This window comes from Daphnia pulex, chromosome 2, assembly GCF_021134715.1.
Source record: "Daphnia pulex isolate KAP4 chromosome 2, ASM2113471v1".
Classification (NCBI taxonomy): domain Eukaryota; kingdom Metazoa; phylum Arthropoda; class Branchiopoda; order Diplostraca; family Daphniidae; genus Daphnia; species Daphnia pulex.
In genome coordinates this window covers 2,002,346-2,014,582 of record NC_060018.1, presented here as the reverse complement: position 1 = coordinate 2,014,582, position 12,237 = coordinate 2,002,346, and the positions used below count along the sequence as shown (strand labels likewise).

General features: G+C 42.5%; 1 protein-coding gene across 1 annotated transcript; it reads right to left on the bottom strand.

Annotated features, from left to right (window-relative positions):
• Nucleotides 1–6,047: 6,047 nt before the first annotated feature.
• LOC124201888 (achaete-scute homolog 1-like) lies at nt 6,048–9,076 on the bottom strand. Its single transcript, XM_046598147.1, has 2 exons — nt 7,914–9,076; nt 6,048–7,123 (listed from the first exon to the last, which is right to left on the bottom strand). The coding sequence occupies exon 1, from the start codon at nt 8,784–8,786 to the stop codon at nt 7,923–7,925; it is 864 nt and encodes a 287-aa protein (XP_046454103.1). The 5' UTR covers nt 8,787–9,076; the 3' UTR covers nt 6,048–7,123; nt 7,914–7,922.
• Nucleotides 9,077–12,237: the final 3,161 nt, after the last annotated feature.

Sequence of the window (12,237 nt, the reverse complement as noted above, 5' to 3'; positions counted from 1 at the left end):
GAGAGAAAGGGTCAGGGTGGCAGGTGAGGGTGGCATGAGAGAGGATGAGTCGTACAAAAAAAAATGTGTACAATAATGTAAAAGAGTTGAGACCGTGTTGATACTACCCACGGAGTAGTTATTATGGAGTCGCATGGGGATGTGTCGCCGCCGCTGCTGCTGCCGCGCAACAACCCTAAAAAGTGTTTCCCTTTTATTTCTCTCTTTAATATACGGGTACCCTCATCGTAATAGGTGTGTATAAACTCGGATCTTGTATATACACCGCCAAGAAGATTGTGTGGGTTTTTCTCCTCCGTCTCTTTCTGGTTGGGTCGATTCCATTTTGTATCGGTTTGTGTGTCGGGTGCAATATTAACCACTACCCCCACAGCCCCTTTTTGTTTTCTCTCATCTTCTTGGAAATGGTTTCGATACCTGTTGATACCTGCCCTCATATCGAAAGCAACCGCTAACGCTAAAGGAAAAATCGTCTTGTTCTTATTTTTCAATTATTTCACGGATTGTCGTAAATGTTATTGTAGTAGAATCTATATGTGTCGGCAGACGGTTGACATCGGATACTACCCCAGTAGCGAAAAAAGGGGATTTGTGGGGATAGGCGATGGGTTATTCAAACGTGATGTAGTTAAGTAAACATTCATTGAGATTCACTGGAGCGTCGTGAGCGAAATAATGTTTTCCCCTTTTGATCGTGTTGTTTTCATGAGAAAAGGGAAAATATCAGTTAAAGATTAAGAATAACAAAAAGAGGGAATTAAATAAATAGAAAAGGACGCGACGAAAGAGATGTGTGTTTATACAGTACCTTCCAAACCAAAATGTCCATCCCTCAAAACAAATTTAGAAAATAAACAAACAAGTCGTAAGACGGGAGGAGACAGATCAGTCCGCCTCGCTCAACCTATTCATCAAAATGCACACATCTATTTTCTTCTCAGTCCGTCAAACAGAAGCCGCTGCCGGTGCGGCGGTCGCTCGCGCCGCTCAAATGGACAATCAATGGTGGCCGCCCCCTTTTCTTCTTTTTCCTCCGAGACCAGCATCGGCTCTTAATCAGTTGATTATAATAACTAAAAATTGAGGAGAGACCGCTCTATCTCTTTTCTTCCCCGCATTCAATCGAAAGAAGAACCGCTACACCTTCCCCATATAATCGTATTCATATTTTTAAAAAGAGATATATGAAAAGGCGGCACTCAAAACTCTGGCGTGTGCTTTGAATATAAATAAAAGTAATAATGATAATGGTTAAGTTCATAGGCCTATGGATGCTCCAGTTCGGTACGGCTCAATGGAGTGGACAACATGTCGCGCGGGGTCTTTGCGGCCAGCCCCGAATTGACCTAACCCTTTTTTTCTTCGTTTGGCCTTTTTCCGCTATCTCAAGCGTATATCTATCCGCAGTGTATATACTATAATGTCCGTCGGCTGTGGGAGCAACAGAGGGATTTTTATTTGCTGTATAGATTCGCGGTTTTCTAAGTCTTCTTTTTCCTTCTTTTTATAGAAACAATTTTTGTGTTGGTTATTTTTTTGAAAATTTGTCACGTGTCCATCGCTTTTAATAGACCAGCGCTCGTCTCTCTATTGTAAGAATCGAGTGAATCAAACCACAGGCTCCATTCCAGTTTTCTCTTTATTCCGTTTTTCCCTTTTTTTTATCTTCTTTTTACCTTGGGATTTATTCAAACGGAAAAACCACAGCTGGAGTGCCGCGCAGTCTTCGAGGGCCCTGTGTGTCTGTTAGGTCAAAATAGGTCGAAAGTTGCTGTGTGGTATGAATGAAAGAATGAATGAAATGAACCGTAGAGGAGAATGGAACGTGTATGGGCTAATTACGATTGGGAAAGAGACAGCAGACAAGCATGAGGTCAAGGGTATGTGTGTCCAGTCGGTTTTGGCGCAGGGTCTCAATGGGTGAAAGTATTGGAACAAGAGAAGAAAGCGAAAAGAAGGCGTGTGTCGGACCTTGGAAAATTTGCAACAATAACTGCAGTATCCACCATGTACACATATTATAACCAAATAGTTTTCATATGGCGTTTGGGGCGGAAGAAGAATAAGAACACAAGAGTCAGGTCATATTGGGTCGGTTGGAAGGGGAGAGAGAGAGAGACATCCAGAGGTGTAGCGACGACCCGCATATAGCCATCCGCCCACCAGGTGTGTGTTCCGGTGCAGCAACAGACCAACACCACACTGTCTCTTCTTCATGTGTGATGTGTGTGAATGAAAAAAAAAGTAGGGTATCTAGGTCACATCCTCTCACTCTTTTTTATTTTATTTTATTATTATATTTAAATCGTTGGGGCACTGCTGCTGCTGCTCTTGATGCAGGTTTCTGGTGCGTACCACTTGATGCTCAGCAGCTGTCTTTGCTTTTCACACCTTTTTTTGTATGGGCTCATCGCAGCAGCAGTAGCAGCAAATGTCATCAGCTAGGGGTCGGGATTGGTCTCTATGACGCGCTACTTTCATCCTGTAAACACCAAGTCACCACCAATATGTCATCCAGGAAATTTTTTTTTTTTAGATTTTCATATTGAATCCAACGTGTTGGCACTGGGTGGGGTTGGTATGGATCATGTAACGAATCTTGAAAATAGATATTTTTGTAATCATGTTAACTTGCTTCTTTTGGAAGAGGGGGAGGACCGTTATTAATAGTGATTTGAGATTGTCCTAGTCTCAACAAACGCGTTACGAATGTTAAAAAATGAATTCTTAAAAAAATCTTGAATGGCGTTCTGAAAAGAAGAGGAATACAAGTTGCATGGTAGCGGCTGAGCCTGTTGATGTATTTGATGCTTGTCAGCCGGAATTGTGTATAGGGGACTGTATCAATGGGATACTGCCGCCAGTATCAAAATCTCGTTTCACGCTATCTTACGTTCTTAGAGAAGGATGAAGCGAACAAATATGAATGTATACACAACTTGAGCGTTGTCTTTTTTCTTCTTGTAACAAGGAACTTTGGAGCATGCTACGACCCGACACGAGTCTTTTTTTTCTCTCTCGGATGAATGTCTATCCTATACACAGAGATACTGCGTTCCAATCGTCCGACTCCCCCTACAAAAAAAGACCGCTCGCTTCCAATCATTAATCATACTTTCAACGTGGACTGGGGTTGCGTTGTGTATAGGGCTCTCTACATAAGGTCAGAAATCGAATGAAAAATTTTCAGGGAAGGATAGAAAAAAAAACACGACGGTATAGTCATTTTTGTTGCTTTTCATTCATGATCGGCTTCTCCTTTTTTTTTGTTATTCCTGGACAAAAATATTTATGACATGTTCCATGCGCGGCTTGGCCGTGTGGACATTGGTGGTGACGCGCGGTACATCTGTTGTCGAATTTATTTTCTGACGGAAAATAAACCCCGACTCACTTGCTGTCTGCGCGGCGAGTGTCGTTTCCAAACAAAGATGAACTTGAAATACTTAAGATATAGTAGGAATAAAGTTCTATTATGATCATTTTTATTGGAGTTTGATTGCTGCCCTGCTGGTGTCCTTTGAGCGCAATACAGATAGAACGATGTGTTGTTAAATTTTGGTTCCTTTGCGCCGAGGGACGTTGTTTCCATACATCAACTTGACACTTGTTTCTTCTTTTACGCTTACGTAACGAAGAAAGAAGTGAGTTTCCTTTTTATTCTTTACTTTTGTTTCCTCTCTTTCTGGAAGAATAAAGTGCTCAAAAAAGTGTCGTGTTGTGCGGCTATGCCGACCGTGGCAACAGGTCGGCACAATTCCACTTAGTGGAACCTGTTTTTTACCTTGGCTGTTCGTTTTTCTTTTTTTCTTTCCCTTTCTTTTAACTTGGTAGAGAGACAAGTGGGAGCCCCAATAACGGTTCCGTTGCCAACCTCTTGGGGGTCATCTTCTTCTGGGTCCCTTTTTCTTGACGTCAGGTGAAGACAATCGGCGAGCAGGTTGCGTGTTGTCTTATTGCAAAACAGGTTTTTGCCGGCCAATAACAAGAAACTTTGTCGAAAGAGACGGGATCCTAGTGCCCAGAGAACAACACGGTCGACTGCTGAGTTTTTCAGGTGTCGAGCGATAAATTACGGACAAAGGTATTTCGTCATTTGTCTAGTGCTGGCACTTGGCGAAACGCCGACCCATCGTTGATTGCTCCGCTTTCCAAGACATTGCTGACATTTTTATTCAAACTATAGGATGATAATACTCTCGTACCTGTTGATTTCGCCCCTCCTCGACCGTGGGTCTTTACGTACTCGTGCCGGCTGTTGAAATTTTCAGATAAACCCAATTTCATCTATCACCTGCCTCATTTTATTAAAGGAAATGTATCTTTGATTATTTTGAGAATGTTAGTGGCATTCATCACTTAAGCCAAGATGCATTTCATTATTTTTTTAATAGTTAGGGTTAAGGCCAGTTAGGGGGGGTTCTTTTCCGATTGCCTTCTCAGTTTCCTCTCATCGAGCCGGTTGATTATCTCTCTACTTATTGTCATTAATATCAATGGCATCAGCATCATTGAGGGCAGTCTGGAATCCTTTAGTCAACTTAATTTATAGTGTCAGGGAATGGGAGGTGCATCAAACTTGGCGCCGTTCCATGAACTCGGACTTTGTGGTTGGGCACATGGAATCCCTTATTTGGGATGCCACCCAATCCAATTTGGGCATCAAACATCGGGTCCTAATATAAGGTTGGCATTACGCCGTAGCTTGACTTGCGCGTGACTTTTTTTCTTTCTTCTACAACCCCATCCTCCCTGTAAAACAGATGTTATGGTATGTCCATCTGAGAGGAAACGTAAGTTCTTTGATTGACTTTCCTGGTCGATGTCTATATTTTTGACTTGGATCTGGAAAATAGACCGTAAAGCATTCCCCCTCAAAGGCTTTCCTAAGTAATTCGTAATATATTCCAAAAGAGTCTCACCTGTACCCCCTCTCATTCTTTGCTTCTTCATCTGTGTTTCGATAATGCCTTTGAATTTTCCAAATTAAATCGAAGCCGCCTCGCTGCATTTTCGAACGTGGACGCGGAAATTCAATTTGTCTGGTTTTGTTTGTGGTCTGGTCATCATGACCTTTTCTAACCTTTCCCTGGTAGGCTAAAACCTTGAAAGATTGATGCTTGCTTTTATACTAGTGATTGGGTGATCCTGATTGACTTTCCTAGTTCAGATTTTACTTCCCCTAATACCTTTCTCCAACCGCTTCAAGTAGTAACTCTAAGGCATTTGTCCCCCCCGCATAACTCGGTCAAAAATTTTCCCTAGCGATTTTGATTTATTGGTTTCGTACGTTATCGATACCTGATGATTAAAAAGAAATTTTGAAATGAAAATTGAATCGTCATAAATGGGAAAGGCTTCCATCATTTCTGTGGATTTGAAAATTTGATTTCATCTTTTTACTTTTCTCCTCGATAGGCAAATGAAGCAACTTGTCTGGTTTCTTTTTTCTCGGTCCGTTTTACCTCAGAGCAGCCGAAACGTTTGATTGATTTTCCAAGTTCAGTTTTTAGACTTGGGGTCAACAGTGCATGTGAAATAGGGCAATTCGAAATGACTTTTTTTTCTGTGTGTGTAAAAATTATTTCAGACGTCTTATTTTAATCTTGTCTCATCGAATTATTTCTATTGCTGCGTCTAAAAATAGGACGACTTTATTACCAGCTTTATTACCGGCTTTTGTGTGTCAAGGTGTTTGATCAATCTTGTCGGCCACGTATATAGTCTTATTCACTTTGGTACACAGGAGTCTTTGTTAATTCATTTTTATCAGACCCATGAAGATGGGTTGCCTATCGGTATTTCCCAGGTCTCCGCGTATACCGCCTTTACCACCGATATCACATGATAATGGAATATGCGGGTCACGCGTGTCAGTCTTTTTCAAGTCCTCTTTGTATCTCCGCCTTCTGCCTGCTTCTGCCCATGTGGCGTGCTAGAACTATTGGGTTCACATTTATTTTTTTTCCCTTTCCTTTTTCCTTTTTCCTTTATTTATTTTTTAAATAAAGGCAATAATCAAAAAATTAAAGAAAAACAAATAGCAATTGCACTGCAGTAGAGAATGTATTCATTTTTATAGATTGAAAACACAATAACTTGGCATCGATGCACAATAAATTTGGAAGGCGAATGGTTATTTCTTTTTTGTAACGTTGTGGGCGTCTCCGCATGAGTGAAAAACGGCACAGTTTGGGAGTTTGGGAGCTATTGTATAATATGTACATCACTGATATTTTCTCTCTGGGCAAACAAATACCGCATATAGAAAGAAAACGAAACATTTGTTTAAAAGGTAATAAAGCCATCAAGCAGGATCTCTGTGTCAATCAAACGGGAAACTCGGACTGGCACCAACTTCCGGATCCGTTTCATGGACAAAATGTTGGAAAAAAAATTAAGTTTTTTTTTTGTTTGTTTGTTTGGTTTTCTTTTTTGTTTCTTCTTCCAAATTCACTGAGCATCACGAAAATAGAGTCGAGGATGTACTATACAATATGGTCTATGTATAGCACACTATGAGGGAAACAATTGGCTTCGGCATCAGCACTTAACTTTCAAAAAAAAGGCACAATCAAGAAGTAAAAGTAAAGATTTCAAGAAAGGCCAGGAAGAAGACGTCGATGAAAAGGCACGCTCGTGTGTACAATATACAATTCAAAAAAGAAAGGAAAGTAAAGCAGGGAAGTTCTTGTTTGGAAGGACACAGGCACTTGATGGCTGGCAAGTTTGATATGCAAATCATTCTTAGTGGATTCGAACAAATTTTGGACGGGGCTTCAAAATCCAGTTCGCATTTTTTTTTTTTTTTTTTTTTTGTTTTGTTAACATGATGGAGGGCACTAGGTTTGGTCTCTTTGACAGATGAGAAGAAAAAATGGGGAAATGTCGATTATTGAACCCAATTTTGTGTTTTGTTGGTTTTTTTGTTCGGTCCGTCTTTGGGGCGATCGGCTCGGTCCGTCTGCCATGATGTCGGACAGCACTCCGCGTCGTTGTTTTTACGTATTGCTGCTACATGTACTGGTCTCGGTGCCAACAATTGAAGTACTAATATCACAGTGAATATTTTTGTGTTTTTTTTTTCTTTTTCGAAATTCGCGCGTCTTTTCCGAATGGATTTCTGTTGAAATAAAAAAAGAAAACATTAGATATGAAATCGAGGCAAACATTTTCACAGCTCAAAATTTTCCATTCGTCCCACCCTATTTCTCTCTCTCTCTCTCTCTTATTCTTATAAATCCGTTTGAATGCATTGCTATACATTCGGGCTTTTAGACCTTTATAGTATTTTTAGAAGAAGAAACTTTCGATATATATCTGGCGATGAAAAGAGGACCCGAACCCCAACGTGACAATGGATTCCCCCTGTGCACACAGTAGAGACCGGAGATCGACCCATGGGGTCGAACTGTGCATACACTTCTCACTACTTGTAGACTCACACAAACTCTTAAATCTTTCTACTTGTAGCTCGCAGAAAAGAGGGACATAGAATAGATATATAAGAGAAAAATCCCTTCCCAATATAGGCTCAGCTCCGATCTACCATGGCCACAATTGTTTGGAGGTCGAAAAAAGGGAGAAAAAAGAGGGATGACCCAATAAGTTTTTCAGTGTGACCAAGACTTGGGGATGTAGGGGCAGAAAAATGCGTCACAATTTCTTCTTGCATTGTCCGCGTGTTATATTTATATATCTAGTATATAAATACAAAGTCCGGCAATGTCAATAGGAAATGGTAGGAACACCTCTTCTTCCCTTCTCAAACACTTCTACTTCCTGCATCACTAGGGAAAAGGATCCATCAAAAAGCTCGCTGCTTTTGTGCTCAAACGGAATAAGAGAGAGGAGGAAATCTCAAAAAGAAATGTTCTGTTGCCCCAAAACGGAAATTGAAGTAAGAAATTTACCTGTGCGATCTATTGGCTTTGCTGCCACCAAGAAATGGCATCGAGCAGTTCGTCTTCGTTGGGTGGATCGACGGCTTCCGTGGCAAAGTCGGGGGCATCGTAGACGTCGTAGAGATCGTTGGTAACGCCGACAACCATGTTGTTGTGGTTGTTGTTGTTGCCGCCGCAGCCGCCCCACTGGGACGAGGCGGTGTAGTAAGAGTGCTCGGAGCCGTAGCACGAAGGTGTCGGTGATGAGGCGTCGCTGTAGTTTGAAGGTGATAGTGACGTGCTGACGGAAGGCTGGTGGTGGACACCGAAGGTGAAGCTCTTTGGCTGCAGGTGAGCGGGCGGTGACATGTTTTCGGACGAGGAGCAGGCGCTGGACGAAGTGGATGAGGCAGAGTCGCTGCATCCGTCCGAGTCTAGCATTTCTTGCAGGCTGCGGATGTACTCTACAGCACAGCGCAAAGTGTCGACTTTGCTGACCTTGCGGCTTTTGCTGCTGCCACCTCCGCTGGACGATCGGCCGCTGTCGCTGGCTGTGCTGGCCTCGCAGAATGAAGTTGGGATGTGTTGGCGCAGAACGGCGAAGCCCATGTTGACCTGCTTGACTCTGTTGCGCTCGCGAGCGTTGCGCCGGGCCACGGAGGCCGGTGGGGCCGGTGGTAGGACGTAGCCCAAGCTGTTGAACTGGATGCGCTTCTTGGCCGAGCTGCCGGCCGAAGCACCGGCGACAGCGGGCTGGATGGGCCGCTTGTTTGCACCGCCCGATTTAGTTGGCGTCAAGTTGTTGTTGTTGTTGTTGAACTGCATCATGACGGCAGGAGATGAATTCATTGGCGAATACATCATCGTTGGTGGGGACATCTTCTGTGGGCTGCTCATCATCATTTTTGTTTCTTTTTAGAGAACTCGGTTAACAGTTTGTGTGTTCACTTTCAGAAATTGTTCTGTCGAATGGGAGAACGAAAGAAACACTTGAGGAATAACCGCTGCGAATTTGGGATAAAACTGGATCGAGTTAGGTTGGATGTGAGTGTGTGCAAGTTGTTTGTTTTGGCTGTCAAAGGCACTGGCAAAGAAAACGGTGTGTGTGGAGAGAGAGGACGTAGGAAGGAGGACAATCCGTTCAGCTCGGGAGCTTCGTCCCGAATGACTGTTTTCCAGCCACAACTGCTTCCTCTTGTACCCTCCGCTGTTGCTGCTCACCGGTCTCCCTCACAATAACACACACCGAAACGGGGGGCGGAGCTTAGATTTTGGACTTGTGTTATTTTACTACGCTACCCCTGTACCCCATGCTCTTTCTCCCTGACAATGAACCCTATAGCCTGGGGTAAGATAAGCGTGTATTTTTTCCCCACCACCCTCTTTTTCATTTCCAATCCACCCTCCCCCCTGCCTGACCCCACCCACCATCCGAACCAACTGCAACAGGGTAGCAAGAAGCAGCAGGAGTGCTAAAGGAAGAGAAAGAGAACGGCGCGCGATTCAAGCGCGGCTGCTGCTGGCGTCGCGTGTATGTGGATTCTTCGGCGCGTGTCCACTTTTTCTTATAATTCTTTTCTTTATAACATTTCCTTCTGGAAAACTTGTTTTTTTCTTCTTGAGCCAGGAGAAAAGAAAAAAAACAAAAACAAACACCCTCCCGTGTACTGTACTGAATTCAACTCGATTTATTTCTTTTTCTTTCTCTTTTTTGTTTTGTCTGCGTATTTTTCAGAAACAAAAAAAGAAAAACCTGGGCAACCGGTTTTTCGATTATCAATTTCCCCCGTATCTTGTTTTCATCATAAGTGTGCATTATACACCATAGGCTCCGTGTTGCGATAGTTATTAGTTATTATTACAACCGGTAGTGTGGATTTTTCTCCTTGGACCCGCCCCTATTTTTTCAATGATTGTAAAAAAGTAGAAAACGGTTCGAGAATATAGGGGAAAAAATGATAATCGTATACAATCGCTTCAAATTTCCATTTTTCATTCGCCTTTATCTATATTTTTAGCCTAGCTTTTTTTATTTCTGTGTGTGTGTGTGTGGGTGAAAAAGGCAACATGCCTCCATATTTAAAGCCCATAGAGCGAGCTCAAACAACACAATTGATTGATGGTAATCGCTACCAATTGTTTTGCGATTTTCTCTCTTTCTCTCCTCTCAGCTGGAGTCTGCAGCGAATGGACTGGCTACTGTTCTGTGTACACAGTAAAAATAGAAATAGATTTTTGGTGGTCGTGATGGGTATCGCCGTCTCTTCCTATTCTTCCTTCATCTCCACTTCCTATTGTTTTGGCCCCCCGAAATCTGCACCGGGGGGTGTGAGCTTGTGTCGAGAGACAAGTGAGTCGTCTTGTACACCATCAGCTTTTGCTTGTACCTTTACCAATCACGTACGAGATCTGTGATTAACATCTCCATTTGCAGTGTGGTGTGCTCCATCCCGAACACACCAGCAGGCGCTTCCGATTCTATTTTTAAATACATCTGCACAGTGGTCAGCACTATGCTGTCCTTCATTTAACTTGTTTGTCGTCTCGTTCCCGGGACATAAGCCAGAGAGAAAACGAAGAAGCATAGCGCTGGAATAAATTAAGCGACCAACACAATATCAGCGGGATATTGGTCCCACCAAAAAATGATGGTGCCAATGATTACAATGTCCGGCCCAGCATGAACGACCTTTTTTTGTCCTTCCACTGTAAATAAACCATCGTCGTTTACTTATTTTATTTTCGAAATAGTTAAAATTTTGTTTTGCCCAGAGAAGGACACCGATCGGAAATGCTGGAGAAGTAACAGATGATCCAGGGTGTTTGTTTTGGTTCATAAATCACGCCGTTATTAAACTTTTGGGCAGTTTAATACGTTCGCAGCAGGGCTGTTGAGGGAGTTCTTCATTTTGAATTTTATTCCAATTCTTTTCATTTCTTAAATGAAATTAGTCGATGATTTCTCCTTGCTTCTTTACGACATTATTTTTTTTTTGTTGGATTGTTGCAGTTCGGAACGGCGTAAAACACGTGCAAGTTATGGTTGTTGTTATTGTTAAAATTGTTATTATATCACCAATATATAAAACTTGTCGCCGTTCGTGAGCGGCAATTCGAGCTGTTAGCTGAGGCTATTTGACTGTTAGCCGGAGGTCTACACAACTTCACCACGTGTGGTATATAGCTGCTGCTGCAGCTATACACACGGTGGCACGCGAGGTGCTCGTTAAACGCCAGGCAACCCATCAAACCAACGCCGCTCTCTTCCATAAAATTCGAGTTATTTTTTTCTCCCTTGACCATTTTTTTTTATTTATTTCCATCTCGCTGGTTGATCCCTGTGCGTTTGTATGAATTGCAGTTTCAAGATCAGAGAGAGAGAGATGTATTTATATACTTAGGAAGAGGTCTGAAAACAAAACAAACAAAAAACCGGAAATTATTCCAAATGTTCCAGAGAATACGGCTGTAACTCGATCTTTGTGTTCCAGTGAACTTTTAAGATTATTTTAACGATGCGAGAATTCCAATTTTATTTTCGATTCTTCTGGATTTATACTGTGCGCAATGTATATTACATTCATAGGCTATGCCATGTTAATAGCGCTTGTGTTCCAGGCGTTGCTCCTGCTGGTCCCCCCCAAAAAGGCGATGAACTCCAATTACGTTCTGCATTCGATCCAATCGCATCATTCTCTCCAGACGCTTATGTGGTGTAGCCTATTTCGAAATTCAACCGAAAACAAAAGCCTGTTGAGAGAATCGACTCATAAAAAATCGATCCGTGGGGTTGAAATTATTGCACAGTTTCCTTTTTTTTGGCCAAAACAAGAACGAAATTGTCACCTACCACCGAAAAGAGCGTTTATAGTCTTCAGAGGTGTCTGCATGTCCATTATTAGGTGTTGGCGCAGTGTGGCGGGAAGTACAAAAACAAAAAAGCGGCGAAAGAAGTTAGGGCGGTCTCTCTTTGTCACATGTGCCGACCCCGAGGGTTTGTTTGGCAATTGGAACCATCATCGTCATCATCTGGTTTGCTCAGCTTAAGATAGATAGGTAGAGATAGATCAAGCGCGCGCTAGAACTCCGCACACTCCACGCTCAAGTTAATGGAATTGGAGCAGCCCGACGTTTTATGACTTAACGCGCGGTCGCTGCTATCAGTAAGTGGATGACCCCCGTGCGCACATACACTGTCATATAGGTAATCATATTCCGAAACTAATTGCTCTCTCGTCTTTTTTGTTTTTGTTTTTCACTCCCCTGACTGGATTTGCTTGACTTGACTCTGCCCAATTTCGAGATACGCATCGCTTCTAAACGCTCTTTAATCTCGTGTTTAGATTTATAGAGA

Bases quoted from the DNA above. Each gene is read 5' to 3' on its own strand.
- LOC124201888 (XM_046598147.1), bottom strand. From the start codon at position 8,786: ATGATGATGAGCAGCCCACAGAAGATGTCCCCACCAACGATGATGTAT.